General features: G+C 37.6%; 1 protein-coding gene across 1 annotated transcript in view; it reads left to right on the plus strand.

Moving 5' to 3' along the window:
- DNAH8 (dynein axonemal heavy chain 8) overlaps positions 1-13687 on the plus strand; it is a 563218-nt gene that overhangs the window by 450919 nt on the left and 98612 nt on the right. The window contains exons 62-67 of the mRNA XM_067565373.1: positions 3849-3979; positions 4390-4543; positions 8651-8815; positions 9322-9548; positions 10039-10157; positions 11399-11502. Coding sequence (XP_067421474.1) covers positions 3849-3979; positions 4390-4543; positions 8651-8815; positions 9322-9548; positions 10039-10157; positions 11399-11502 — 900 coding nt within the window. The remainder of the gene's footprint in view (positions 1-3848; positions 3980-4389; positions 4544-8650; positions 8816-9321; positions 9549-10038; positions 10158-11398; positions 11503-13687) is intronic.

Consider the following 13687-nt stretch of genomic DNA (forward strand, 5'->3'; position numbering starts at 1 on the left):
TCAGATTCCACTGAAAAAAGCAGGCGTTCGATGCACAGCAAATTCCCCAGATTCAAAGGCACTGTGTACTTCTTCAGGGAGATTTAGCATATCAGGAATGTAGACTGGTATCCATCAGGGCCTGTATGTAGTAAAGAAGTATGGAAGAGTGGCACATTGTGTGTGTGAGACTATGTCTACACTCCGCTGGAAGTCGACTTTGTTTAATTCGACTTTCAGCCGGCGATTTTTAGAAATCGCAGCAGAGTGTACACACTATGGTGTTTGCGCTGGTCTCTTGCGTTCACACTGACCAGTCTTAATTTGAATTAGAAAGCAGTGCAATGTGGGTAGCTATCCCACAGTGCAACTAGCCACGGTGGCTGTTGGGATGAGTGTCTTCTTCCCAGGATGCAATGCTGCTCCCCCCCCCCCCCCAAACAAACAGGAAAAGTATTTTTGTGCCGTTTGTTTACTCCCTACGATCGCCATTGTTGTAGAGACATGGAGCCAGCTCAACTCTGCACTATGATTGTGAGCATGACAAATACATCACGGTTTATCATCGATTATTTTAGAAATAGAGCAAGAAGGCGAAGCGGAGACAACAGTGATGCCACCGAGGCTGCCCTGCTTCATGCCATCGAGCAGAACAATTCCCGATTGCTGCAGGTTGTAACGTCATCTGTGGTCAGTGGAGCTCAGGTTCTGGTGCTGGGAAACAAGCACAGACTGGTAGGACCGCATCGTTATGCAGCTGTGGGATGATGATCAGTGGCTGCAAAACTTTCGGATGCGAAAGGCAACTTTCCTGGAACTGTGCTCGGAGCTGGCACCATCCCTGAAGCACATAAATACTCACTTGAGACAAGCTATGATGGTGGAGAAGAGAGTCGCCATCACTCTCTGGAAACTAGCAACCCCCGACTGTTACCGCTTGGTTGGGAATCAATTCGGAGTCGGTAAATCTACAGTGGGCATAGCCGTGAATCAAGTGTGCAGTGCCATAAATAGACTTCTGCTATGAAGGCTAGTGACTTTGGGAAATGTGCAGGACATAGTGGAGGGGTTTTCCACGATGGGCTTCCCAAACTGCAAGGGGGGCATTGATGGGATGCACATCCCCATCTTAGTACCTGCACACCTAGCGACCGAGTACATAAACCACAAGGGGTACTTTTCCATGGTCCTGCAGGGGCTTGTGGATCACAGGGGTCATTTCACTGACATCTGTGTGGGGTGGTCTGGGAAGATGCATGACGCTCATGTATTTCGTAACTCGGGGCTGTTCTCTAAGATGCAGGTGGGAACTTTCTTCCCCAACCAAAAAATTAACATCGGGGGTGTGGAAATGCCCATAGTGATCCTGGGGGATCCTGTTTACCCCTTGCTCCCTTGGCTAATGAAGCCATACACCAGTCATCTTGACAGTGATGAGGAGTGTTTTAATAAGAAGTTAAGCAGTTGCAGAATGGTTGTAGAATGTGCCTTTGGGCATTTAAAGGGCAGATGGAGGAGTCTCCTCACTAGGCTGGACATGTGTGAGAAGTATCTCCCTTCTGTGACATCTGCTTGCTGTGTTCTTATAATGTGTGTGAAGCGAAGGGGGAAAGGTTCCCCCAGGATTGGGCTGTGGAGGCAGAAAGACTGGCTGCCAATTTTGAGCAGTCAGATGCCAGCAGTACGCTGAGAGCTAACTGTGGAGAGCTTTGCATTAGGGAAGCTTTGAAAACCAGCTTCTGCAATGAGATGCAGGACTGATTTCTGTTCCTGTATGTTGTTTGCCTTTGATGATCCCCCATCCATCCCCCTTTGATATCTGTGTCCGACAAATCCCTCCTGAAGAAGATATGATTTAATAAAGAAATGTTTTGGAATGATGCAAAACTTTATTTCTTAACATTCAAGTCATGAGGGAAGGTAAATCACTGTCTCAAGGGGTAGGGTGGTAGCTTGCTGGCCAGCAGTCAGTGTGGCCACCACAACTTTCTGCTCTGGATGTACTCTCACTCTGGATGGACATTTAGAAGTAGTATCTGCATAACCTGGAGAAAATTATTCCAGAACTTTAATGTGGGAGATTGGTCTTACCCCTACGCCTGAAATTCCTCCAGCAGTGGTAGCATATGCTGAATTACAGCATCATCAAGCTCTTCAATGATATGTTGTAATGAATCACTGTTTTCAGACTCAAACATCTCAGACAAATACTGGAACTACGTGAGTACCGTCTTTCTACTCACACCATTTAACAAATGAATTAAGTTTCAGAGCATTCAGGACTTCACATGCTGGAGTCAAGCCACACAGAGCATGGTTGAATTGCTTACCAGAAAGCATTTGATCTGCAGTACAAGCTGCATAGACATTAGACTCAACAAGGTCTAGCAATCTGGCTTCTCCCCAGAATTTCCCAATATATATAATAAAACATTTAAATGAGCACTTTGATTGAAACCCACTATGAAGCTGTGAATTATCATCTCTAAAACTAATACTGACCGATGCATGTGTCAAGGAATTAAAAAGCTAGTTTCTAGAATATTTCAAATGCTAGTACTGCATGCGTAGGCAGTCACAAATTAAAACCTTTTATCAGGCAGACTAGATGCTACAATGTATGTACAAAAGCTTACAAATGGAGAAGCATTACAGTAGGAATTCATGGATATTTCTATCCACTATGGAGTACAAACTATGGGCATGCAATCTACTGCTACTGATGCACAACCTTAAGTGAGAGACTTCTCTGGTGAGCAAATTTCAATTGAAAATATAGAAAACTTTTGTAATCACATATGAGTTACTTTGACAATTAAGACTATGGGATGTGAAAATATTTAATGTTACTATATTGCAAAATGTTGATATATGCTATTTTTGCCACATAGTAAACAGTTTAATCATTTCTGAAAAAAATACTTGCCCATGCAAAACTAATAAACATCTTTTAATACATTGTCCTTTGTTAGTTTTGACCAATAAACACCACATTAAGGTGTTGAAATTAACTTAAATAGTACAAACTGTTATGATCATATTGCAGTGTTTCTGGAACTGCAAAAAAAAGACACCTCATTGTGGGTACCATTGTTTCTCCTCGCCTACAGGCTTATGGCACCTTGTGGCAGCTCCACATTATACCTCATTTAAATGTACATAATATAAGCTTTCAAGTAATATATGATGTGGGTCTGTGTAGAGTGGGTACATTAAACTACAATAATATGGCTCTTTTTGGAGAATTGCCACATATGGTTAGAATGCAATTGTTAAAAGCTCATAACTTGGTCAAAGGAAAGCCAGTTTTCACCAGAGCACTGAAAGGCGCTTCTTTTCATTGAGAGATATTTCCATGCTATATTTTAATTTGTCTACCTCTTAATGAAGGGATGTTTTTAGAAAAAAAATTGCAAACATTTTTAATAAAGGGAAAGTGTGGGTTTTTTCACTCTTCTGCTACTTAAAAATGTCTTTTGCACATTTTTTTTTAAAGTCCCACTCAGGAAGAGACAAAACTTGGAAAATTTCAACCTTGAACCTAGACTGAAACTCAAATTCTAAACATATTTATTTTAAATCCCACATATGACTCATGAGTTAGAAGAGATATGCTGTGTTCTTATAATGTAGCTCTTTTGCTTATGTCTCATGAATCTCTTCAGATACTATTACTTTATTTGGAAGAAGGGTCCTTATTTTTCTCTAAGGGAAAGATCCTCTACAAAAACATACGTCCTTCTGCTGTTTTTTGAGACTTCAAGAGTACTTTCCCAAATGAGATTTGGAATAAAACAGATACTTGACTCTGCTAATCTTCTATAACTAGTTAAATACAGCACAGATTACTTGTATTTTTTTCTGTATAGATTTCACGAATAATTCGGACCGCATGTGGAAATGCTTTACTTGTAGGAGTTGGTGGTTCTGGAAAACAGAGTCTTTCAAGATTGGCCTCTTTTATAGCTGGATACAGAATATTCCAGATAACTTTAACCAGGTAAGAAATGAAAACAATATTGTGTTATTTGTCTCTCCAAATCTAGAAGCTCATGTTTTTGAGGAAACATAATTATTTTAATCTTTATTTTAAACACTATCTTTAAAAACAGTAACCAAAAAATATTTTTACACTCTGATTCACTTATGCATCATTGGCTGATCACAAGGACCCTGATTCATCAAACCATAGTTATTCATTAATGCTCTTAAGCGTATGCTGAAATGCTTTCTTGAATTGAGCCTGAGTCTTTCAAATGGCTTCCCGGGACGTTAGATCTTGCCCTAGTTCAAGTGCGTGGATATTATAATCATATTGTTTCTACAAAGTATATATTAAATATAATTTGAAAAATTGCAGTGGCTCTTTATTGTGTATTAAGCAATTTGTAATTTCTCTTTTCCTCATAGATCCTATAATGTTGTCAATCTGACAGATGATCTAAAACTTCTATATAGAGTAGCTGGAGCAGAAGGAAAAGGCATCACTTTCATTTTCACGGATAATGAAATAAAAGATGAGGCATTTTTGGAATATCTTAACAATCTGCTATCTTCAGGAGAGGTTAGAGCCTCAAAATAGCAATATACTTTAGCAATAAAAATTTCAATATTTGCTCTTAACACCTGATTGCCATAGATTTTTTGTAATAATTAATGGGGCTAGACAGTGGCAGATTTACCATGAAATAAACTGTGAAATGTACGACAAATCTAACAAATGATTGAACTTAATAAGCATTGCAAGTCGTGAAGCAGTCCAGGCTTTCTGAATTCTGCAAAATTATTCTGCGAACTTCTCTAAATGTGGTTTTTTGAACTAGTCTAGCAAAGAATTTGCTTTGCCATTTTTTCGCTGTCTCAGCAGTAGCATAACAGCAACTAGGGGAAATCATCATTTGCCAGTCAAAGTCTGTCTGCTTGACCAATTATCCAGTTGAACAAAAGCACCCTCCCCTGCACTTTGCAACAATGCCCGTGATTTGTCACTAGTATATAATGGTTCAAAATCCCATTTCTACAGAGCCTGATAAAAACGCGGGATTAACTGCATTAAACCTAATTGGATGGTCCAAGGCCTACCCAGCCCACCCATGGCTAAGTAAAGTGAAGTGAATGTCTTTCAGAGATTTTTAATCTGCCTAAAATCAACATCAGTTTTTTAGCAATAATGAAGCAACACTATTAGACTGGCAGTCAAAAATGCAAAAAAATGAAGGCAAGACAAGACAAAGCTAAGCAAAAAGACAGTTTGTCATCTTATTTTAAAAAGCTTGAAATATTGAATAGTGGACATTCATCAAAAAGTATGGGCGAGAATACATCTGAATCACATTTGCCGAGGTGTGGGGATACCACAACGACTGCAAAAGTTGAACAAGTGGACTCTGAAGTGACAATGGAACCACAAAATATTGATAATTTTATTGAAGTGAGGAAAAAAACCTACCCTGAAGACATTGCATTTTGGCCAAAATCTGTTTAGTTGGATATGATGGAATGTTTATTAGTAAATAAACCAAAAAATATAGGTGATATGGAAAATGTGAGAGAAGAGCATGAGGTTGAAGGACGAAAGTAATTTAGAGGTCTTCCTGAGTCCCATTTTCTGAGGATGAAGAAAAATAGGATGACAGAAATGAGAATTTGGTTGATTTTTTTGGAAACCACTAAGGCAGTTTACTATTATGTCTGCAAATTATTCCCTGACCATAGTAAAGAAAAACAAACATTCATTGATGGGTACACTAATTGGAGAAAGGTTGCAAGAGATATTGCTGATCATGAAATTTCCAAAGCTCATATTAATGCTTTGTGTAAGTTCATTCAAAGGTATAAATTATCTGGAATAATTGATTCTGTGTTATTGGCTCAGTTTCAAAAGGAGTGTTCTTATTGGAGGAAAGTGCTGAGACGTGTTGTTGCCATGGTCAAACTGTCTTCTTTGGGGCTACCTCTAAGAAGACATGATGAGTCATTATTGTCAAATTGAAAAGGTAATTTTTTAACCTGCCTTGAATATCTTAGTGAATGTGACGGTTTTCTCAAAGAACATTTGAAAAATTATCAGTATTGTGGCTCAGAAAAGACCAACTTTTTAATGCACCAAACATACAATGAATTCATGACTATAATGGCAGAGCAGCTCAGAAACCAATTCACTGAAGAAGAAAGGATGCCAAGTACTATTCCATAACAGTGGATTCAACACCAGATGTGAGTCATGTAGACCAATTAACATTCATTTAAAGATATGTGACCAGCAATGGTGAAGTTGTAGAGCGATTTCTTTGTTTTGTCCCACTAAAATCCCACATTTCTGAATGTCTAGACACAACTATTTTGGAAATCATTGCAAATTTAGGTTTGGACATCAAAAATTGTCATGGGCAGAGTTTTGATAATGCCGCAAATATAGCAGGAAAATATTCAGTTCTACAGGCAAGACTGAACAATGCAAGACCCCTGTTTTATTCATACCATGTTCCAGCCATTCCTTAAATTTAATCTGCGACATTGCAGCCCAATCTTGTGAGGGAGCTACACCTTTTTTTGACTTCTTTCAAAATGTTTATGCCTTTTTTTTTTTTTTTGGTTTCCATGCTTCGGTGGAGTGTGCTACAATCACGGTTGGAGCAGGAAAATGAAAAACATTTGACAGTCAAAAGAGTTTGTGACACCAGGTGGTCTGCTCATGCAGATGCTGTTTTGACTTTGAAAATGAGTTATAATGATACAAAGAAAACCTTATTAGACATAGCCACATCAAATTCTGAAAAATTGCATGCAAAAACTGAAGCAAAATCCTTAGCAGATAAGTTTGAAAAGTACAATATTGCTGTTTTTACTCTTTTATGGAACCGTTTATTTCAAAGAATTAATGCCATCAGCAAATCTCTGCAAAAGGTCGATACAAATTTACTGAATGCTGTACAATTGTTAGCATCAGTTCAAAGTTTTGTCATGGAAGTTCGAAATGACTATAGCTCAGTGGAAGCAGAGGCACTAACATTAACAGAAAATATAAGTTTCTCTGATATATCTGATGAGAAGTGTAAAAAAAAGTGTAAAAGGAAGTTATTTTTCAATGAAACTAGAGACAATTAAATCAATTTAAAAGTGAAAGAGAAGATCATTGTTGAGACCTTCAGTGTTATTTGTGACACAATAATAGTGCAATTGCAGAGGGGAGGTGAATCTCTAAAGAAAACTGTTAATTTCTTTTGCATGTTTTTTGACAGAATTATGGATGAAAATGCTAAAAGCCACTATAGTAAGAAATTAAGTGAATTCTATCAAAAGGACATAGACACAAATCTTTTTGAAAATGAAGTGAAACATTTAATTCATTTATCGCGAAATGATGAGATCTGTGCTTCGAGATCACCAGTTGATTTGTATAGACTTGTACATAATGGTTTTCAGGCAACCTTTCCAAATGTAGAAACCATGCTGAAAATATTTTTAACAATACCTGTCACAAATGCTTCTGGTGAATGTTCTTTTTCTGTACTGAAAGGAGTTAAAAATTATTTGCGAAATATGATGAGTCAGGAACATTTGACAAGTTCGGCAATATTGACAATTGAAAGTGCTTCTTTACAAAATATTACTTACGCTGACTTAATTGACAATTTTGTAAAGAAAAGGTGTAGGAAAAAAGCTATCTGAATTTTTTTTTTCAACTTGAATAAGTTTCTTCACAGGAAGTTGTTTTATTTTTCCATTCATGCATCATCTATACTTTTTATTTTTACACATATTTCACATTAGCGTAATGCAAATACAAGCTTTCATCTAGACCAGGTGTTCTCAAACTATGGTCCGAAAACTCCATTCAGGTGAACCAAGGAATGGTTATTAAAGATTTTTATAAAGCGCTCTTATCCAAAGCACTTTACAATAGTTAGCTAATGGTACAAACAACATTTGGAAAGATCATTAAGTGGTCCACCAAGACCCTCAGCAATTTTCAAGTGGTCTGTGAAAAAAAAGTTAGATTACAAAAACAATCAAGGTATCTCACTTTATTTTCATTTACTTCTTATTACCTATAATATAGGAGGAGGATGAAGAAAAAAAGAATGAAAAACGGGGCAGAAATAAGAGAGAATGTTCTTTTTCTTGGCTGGGTCCCGAGGCGGGGAGGGTGGGGGCCAAAAATGAAGCTGCGCACAGGGCCCCACTAACTCTAAAACCCAAATATCTCAAATTTTGGGACATTCAGGGCAAAAAAAGAATCTCAGTATAAAATTCAGGATTTACATCAGTACTCTTACAAGATGCTCATAAAAGTACAGTATTTACTCATGTTCTTTACTACTACGTGCTCCCAGCCATTCTGCAATATGAACTTGAGTAGGAGAGATTATGTAAGCATTAGGGAGAAAAAAAGTGAGGTGGGCATTTCAAAAGCCACTATTACCTAAGAGTGTCCTTGCTAGGTTAGGGCTTTATTTTTTCCTAACATCAATTGTCTTTAATGGAGTTGCATAGTGTGTAAATCAGGGAAGAATTTGGCCTTTAATTCATCTAAACTATGTCTGTGTATGTAGAGACAGATATAGCTAGATAGACTAAATAGATATATATATATTTCAGTTACAAAATATATTATAATTCAATTCAATTAATGCAATTTCTTTTCCTGTCAATTTTGTTTTATACACAGATTTCCAATTTATTTGCTCGGGATGAGCTGGATGAAATTACACAAGGATTAATATCTGTGATGAAAAAAGAGCTGCCTCGATTTCCTCCTACATTTGATAATCTTTATGAATATTTTATATCACGGTCAAAGAAGAATTTGCATGTTGTTCTCTGCTTTTCTCCAGTGAGTTTCCTTTTTATAACTATCTTGTTTATTTCTATGTGTAAATTCCCCTACGAAACATGCGGTAATCACTCAAGATTTATAATTTGAAGAGTCAGGACAGATGCCAAGCAGTGAATGCAGTTTTTCACTATTTTAGCTTTTACTGAAGTCCTTACTTGTTGCCAGAAAAACAAAAACCACTGAAGCAGGTTTTAGTGGCTGTAAAGCCTTATCTTTTAGTTGAAAAGAATGTATAGCTAACTGAAGTTTTAAAACACTAAGTAGCTTTCATCTTTAATACAAGGTTTTTTCTGGTTTTGTTAATTATATTGATGATATCAAGACAATTAAAAAGAATAGGATGCAGATTTAGGGTAAAAACTCTGTATGATGTTATAAGGGTAAAACAAAATTAGAAAAAAATTGCTTACATTTTATGTACATGTTAAACATTTTGGATAAAATCAGATATGGTATGATGTACACTATATTAAGCTTTGTTTTAAAACTATTACTCTTGCTAGGTTGGTGAGAAGTTCCGTGCACGTTCTTTGAAATTTCCTGGTCTGATATCAGGCTGCACTATGGACTGGTTCAATCGGTGGCCTAAAGAAGCTCTTGTTGCTGTAGCCAGTTACTTCCTTTCAGAATCTAATATTGTCTGTTCTTCTGAAGTTAAAGCACAAGTAGTAGAAACTATGGGCCTCTTTCATGATATAGTTTCTGAGAGCTGTGAGAATTATTTCCAAAGGTAACGTTTTATACAAATGTAAAAATTGAGCAACCACAAAAAATATTGCTATTATTTTTTGAATAATGCTTATGATATTGTGGCATATGAAGCAATAATTGTTTTTTTCAAGTTTATTAATACAGAAATTCTGTTTGTATTTGATAAATTCAAAAGCCATCCATAATAATTACAAGTATATGGCAACTCCATTAACCTTATTCCCAATGGAGGATAAGAATGAAAAAAGGTACAACAAACTTTAATATAGCTTGTTTTGATAAGGACAGATGTAATTGGACATAAAATGTGACATTAAGTATTGTCATTGTGAAGTGTTGCTGTGTTTTCACTGCATGAAATGCTTTCCATATAATATTTGCTATCTGTTTTAAAAGTAATTCAGTTAAAATTGAAGACCTAGACAGTAGTGTGGCTATTTAAATCTCAAATTAATACTATGTGAAAGTTACATATTAAATTATAATTTTATCAAATTTCCGCCTTTCAGGTATCGACGAAGAGCGCATGTCACACCAAAATCTTATCTCTCTTTCATAAATGGTTACAAAGATGTTTATTCTGAAAAGCTAGGAAACATTAATGAACAAGCTGAACGCATGCAAATAGGTAAGATAAATAGGGGTAAAGATACATTTTATATATGGTCCCAGATGATCTCTGTTTTATTGTTGGGTTTCTTGTTCATAGATCATTTAGGATCCTTCCCCTTTTGTATTACAGTCAAATAGCCCAAACCTGAAGTGTATATGTTAAACCTTAGAACTGAAATGATGTTCTCAGAGTACTGAAATGGTAGTAACGTCAATTGGCCAAATCCCTTGCTGTGAAAAGAGTGGTAGACAAGCAGATTAAAATTAGTATAATCGTCCATCTGAGCATTCCCTCTATTAAACATAAATATTTAATATTCCAAATTTAACTTTTGTAACAGAAAGAACAACAGTTATGGAAAGGTTAATAACCATGTGGCTCTTTTTCCATATTAAAAAATTTCATTAAGAAGATATAGTCCCCCATGCTTTGTAGCAGAGATTTAAAATTCAGCAGGAGGAGTTATATTTGTATCAGGAATGTGCCCTTTGAAATGTTCCCATGAAAAGTCACCTAAATTTGGTTAAGTTATAACACTTGGTAAAACCACAGTTTGCATATGCTCAGTAGGAATGTATTAGAGCTTCACCACTAAAATCTCTGAAGATTCCATTTGCACTGAACATGTTCCAGCCTATCACAGCTCCTGCATTTAACCAAAATGTTCATTTGACATCCCCACAGTGCAATTGAGTATGCTTCAGCCCAGGGCATGAGCAGTACTTTCCATGCAATTGCAGCTCCTGGATGCTGAGGCTGGGCATTGGAATTGACAACAGGGAGACTGTCTCTTCTGTTCTCTCAGTGTTACCCCTGTTGGCACCTAGACAACATGGAGGAAGAAGGTTCCTGACTTGCATGCAGAAGGGGCAAGAGTCAGACTTGGGAAAGGTGGAAGGAATAGATTGAGAAAAGGACCTTAGTGGGGAGAAGAGAGTGGGAAGTGAAGTCTGGCAGGGGGTTAGAAACGAACCAGAGGCCGAGAGAAGCTGGGATTGACTGGGCAAGAAGACTGGGATGGAGAGCCAGGGAAGTAGGAGCACCAGTACAAGTACCTGGGAAGATTGAAGGGGAAGAAGACTAAGACTGAATGAGGAGCCCACAGTAGGAGACTCTGAGCTAGTAGGCAAGTGAATCAGAGAGGGAAACAATTGGAGGGTGGATGTGGGGGGACAGATTGGAGAAGAGTTGGGAATTAACAAAAATATAACAATCTTTATCTTTCTGAACTGCCATTATTATCTTACATTTGATAGGTCTCGCTAAGCTGATGGAAGCCAGTGAATCTGTTGCCAAACTCTCTCTGGACTTGGCAGTGAAAGAGAAGGAACTTGCCTTGGCTTCTATAAAGGCAGATAAAGTATGTACTTAGTTGCTAAACATATTTGCACTCTAGATTCACTGAAGGGTCTTCTGGTGGCAAAAAAAAATATGTTGGGGGAACTATGGTAGTGTAAAAGGTCCACAACCTCCTCTTTATAAAGAAACTGGTAGGAAATGAGTGTAATCCAAAAACAGCATGTCGCTGTCCAAGGAGGGGATGCAGCAAGGGCACCTGTGTATGCTGTTTCAGCACAGATCACACACTGGCCCTGCCAGAGAGGTTCCTGAGGAACCCCAACAGAGGCTAAAGCTGCTCTGGTAGAACCCACTGGGGAGGGAGGTAGTGGAAAAACTATATAAAGGATTGTGGTCCCCAGCATTCCTTAGTTTCTTTCCTCCAAAAGCAGCAGGTCTCATTGCTTGTTTCAGTGCTCTTTATTGTAGTACATCTTCATTCTGGGACTATTAATAGTTAATTTTTGTTTTAAGTTTTATGTATTAAACCAAGACAATTTGTTAATATTCAGTAGCTGGACCTTTTTGTGTTAGGTAATTCTGTGTCATTGTGTGGTTCTTCTCAGCCCTAACATGGTAGATCCAGAAAGAAAAAACAAGTTTGAGTGGTTCTTATTTTGCAACAATGTGTCCATGTGATCTTGCACAGTGCTCATCCAGTATGTTGTGCATATAAGCACAATTTAAAAAATGATGGTCAGGAAAGAGACCACAGAGGAACCTGATCTGGCATTAAAGAAAGTGTTTCTGTGGGGAATCAAGTTATTCTGGCTTAGTAGAAGATGTAGCATCTTCTTGTCTCAAGGATATTCCACACTACTAATCAGCCTTGGTGATGGTCTTTTTGAAACTGCTTTCAAAGAGGAAGAAGAAGAGGAACATGTTGATAACTATAAGGCTGTTTCAAAAGTGTAGGCCCTCCTCCACCTCAGAAGACAACAGCTTAGCCATTGCTCCCATTTAATCACCAAATGATTATAAGATTTGTGGTGTTGGCAGTTCAGGAAAAATTGCACAGACTGTTTGACATCCTGGAGTTCAAATAGAAGGGCAAAATATCTCTTCCACAAACAAAGGGATACTTGAGCCAGCAAAGACTTCCGGTTCTGTCTGACTTTGATCCTTGCTATGGCAAAGAGATTGACTTTATCAAGTAACAGAGCAGGGATTCTAGTGCTTTTGTTGTCACCCTGCTCTGTGGTCCTTGGTTGAATTGACAGCCTTAGATAAGTCAGAAGAAGGAAATATTTCTGGTCAGCATCTGGAGACAGAGAATCCTGAAGGTTGGACTAACTAAGACACAAAAACTACTCTTTTGCAGCTAGGTCTTCTGTATCTCAAAGTAGCCCCATTTTACCTCCGCTGTCATCTTTCTTCACTTCTTGCCTTATTTTCTTCACTGTCTCCTAGCCACACAACTAACTATGCACATGTGTGTGGGCGTATGTGTGTGTAAGTAAAAATCCATCAAACAGAAAACAAAACAAAGTTATTTGAGTCAAGACTTCATTTTTTATTTGTCTATAAAGTGATTTGCGTACATAAGTACTATGGAAGTAATTAAGATAATAGCACACAATAATTTCGAAGTAAAATTTCTACACTTGGGACCAGCTGCCTGAAGAAAAACACGAGGTCAGTATGCCTTTCATTTCATTAGAGAGACACAGTGGATGAGGCAAAATCTTTTATTGGATCAAATAAAAGATATTACCTTACCCACCATGTCTTTCTAATATCCTGGGACCAACATGGCTACAATAACATTGCATTTTATTGTGTAGGGCATTTCATTCCCCTTTCTTGGGGAAGACCCAGACTTGTGAGATTTGTAAATAGAATCTTGTTGAGGCCAAGCAAAGAACTACTGAGACCCTATGACAGATTTGTGAAACATCTGCAAAACTGTGGGGAGTGGTCTTTGGAACAGACTGAACTTTATTTGGCATGAACATGAAGTGGAACATGATAGAAAAAAAGAGACGCTTCCTCAAGACCTAGCTCTACTGCAATATCTGTCCCTCTTTTCAAGCGCTAAACATGTCTGAGTTGATATGACATCATCAAGTGCCTCCTTTGGGTGCACATATCTTCTGCCTGGATTATGTCAAAAAACAAAACCACAAACCCCATTACACCCCAAAAAAAACATTTGTTCAAGATAGAGGGTAAGATTTAGAGCAATGATAGTCAGACATCAGTGGTTC

This window comes from Emydura macquarii, unplaced genomic scaffold (genome assembly GCF_026122565.2).
Source record: "Emydura macquarii macquarii isolate MOO-44397 ecotype Brisbane River unplaced genomic scaffold, CSIRO-AGI_Emac_v2 contig_2676, whole genome shotgun sequence".
Taxonomy (NCBI): domain Eukaryota; kingdom Metazoa; phylum Chordata; order Testudines; family Chelidae; genus Emydura; species Emydura macquarii.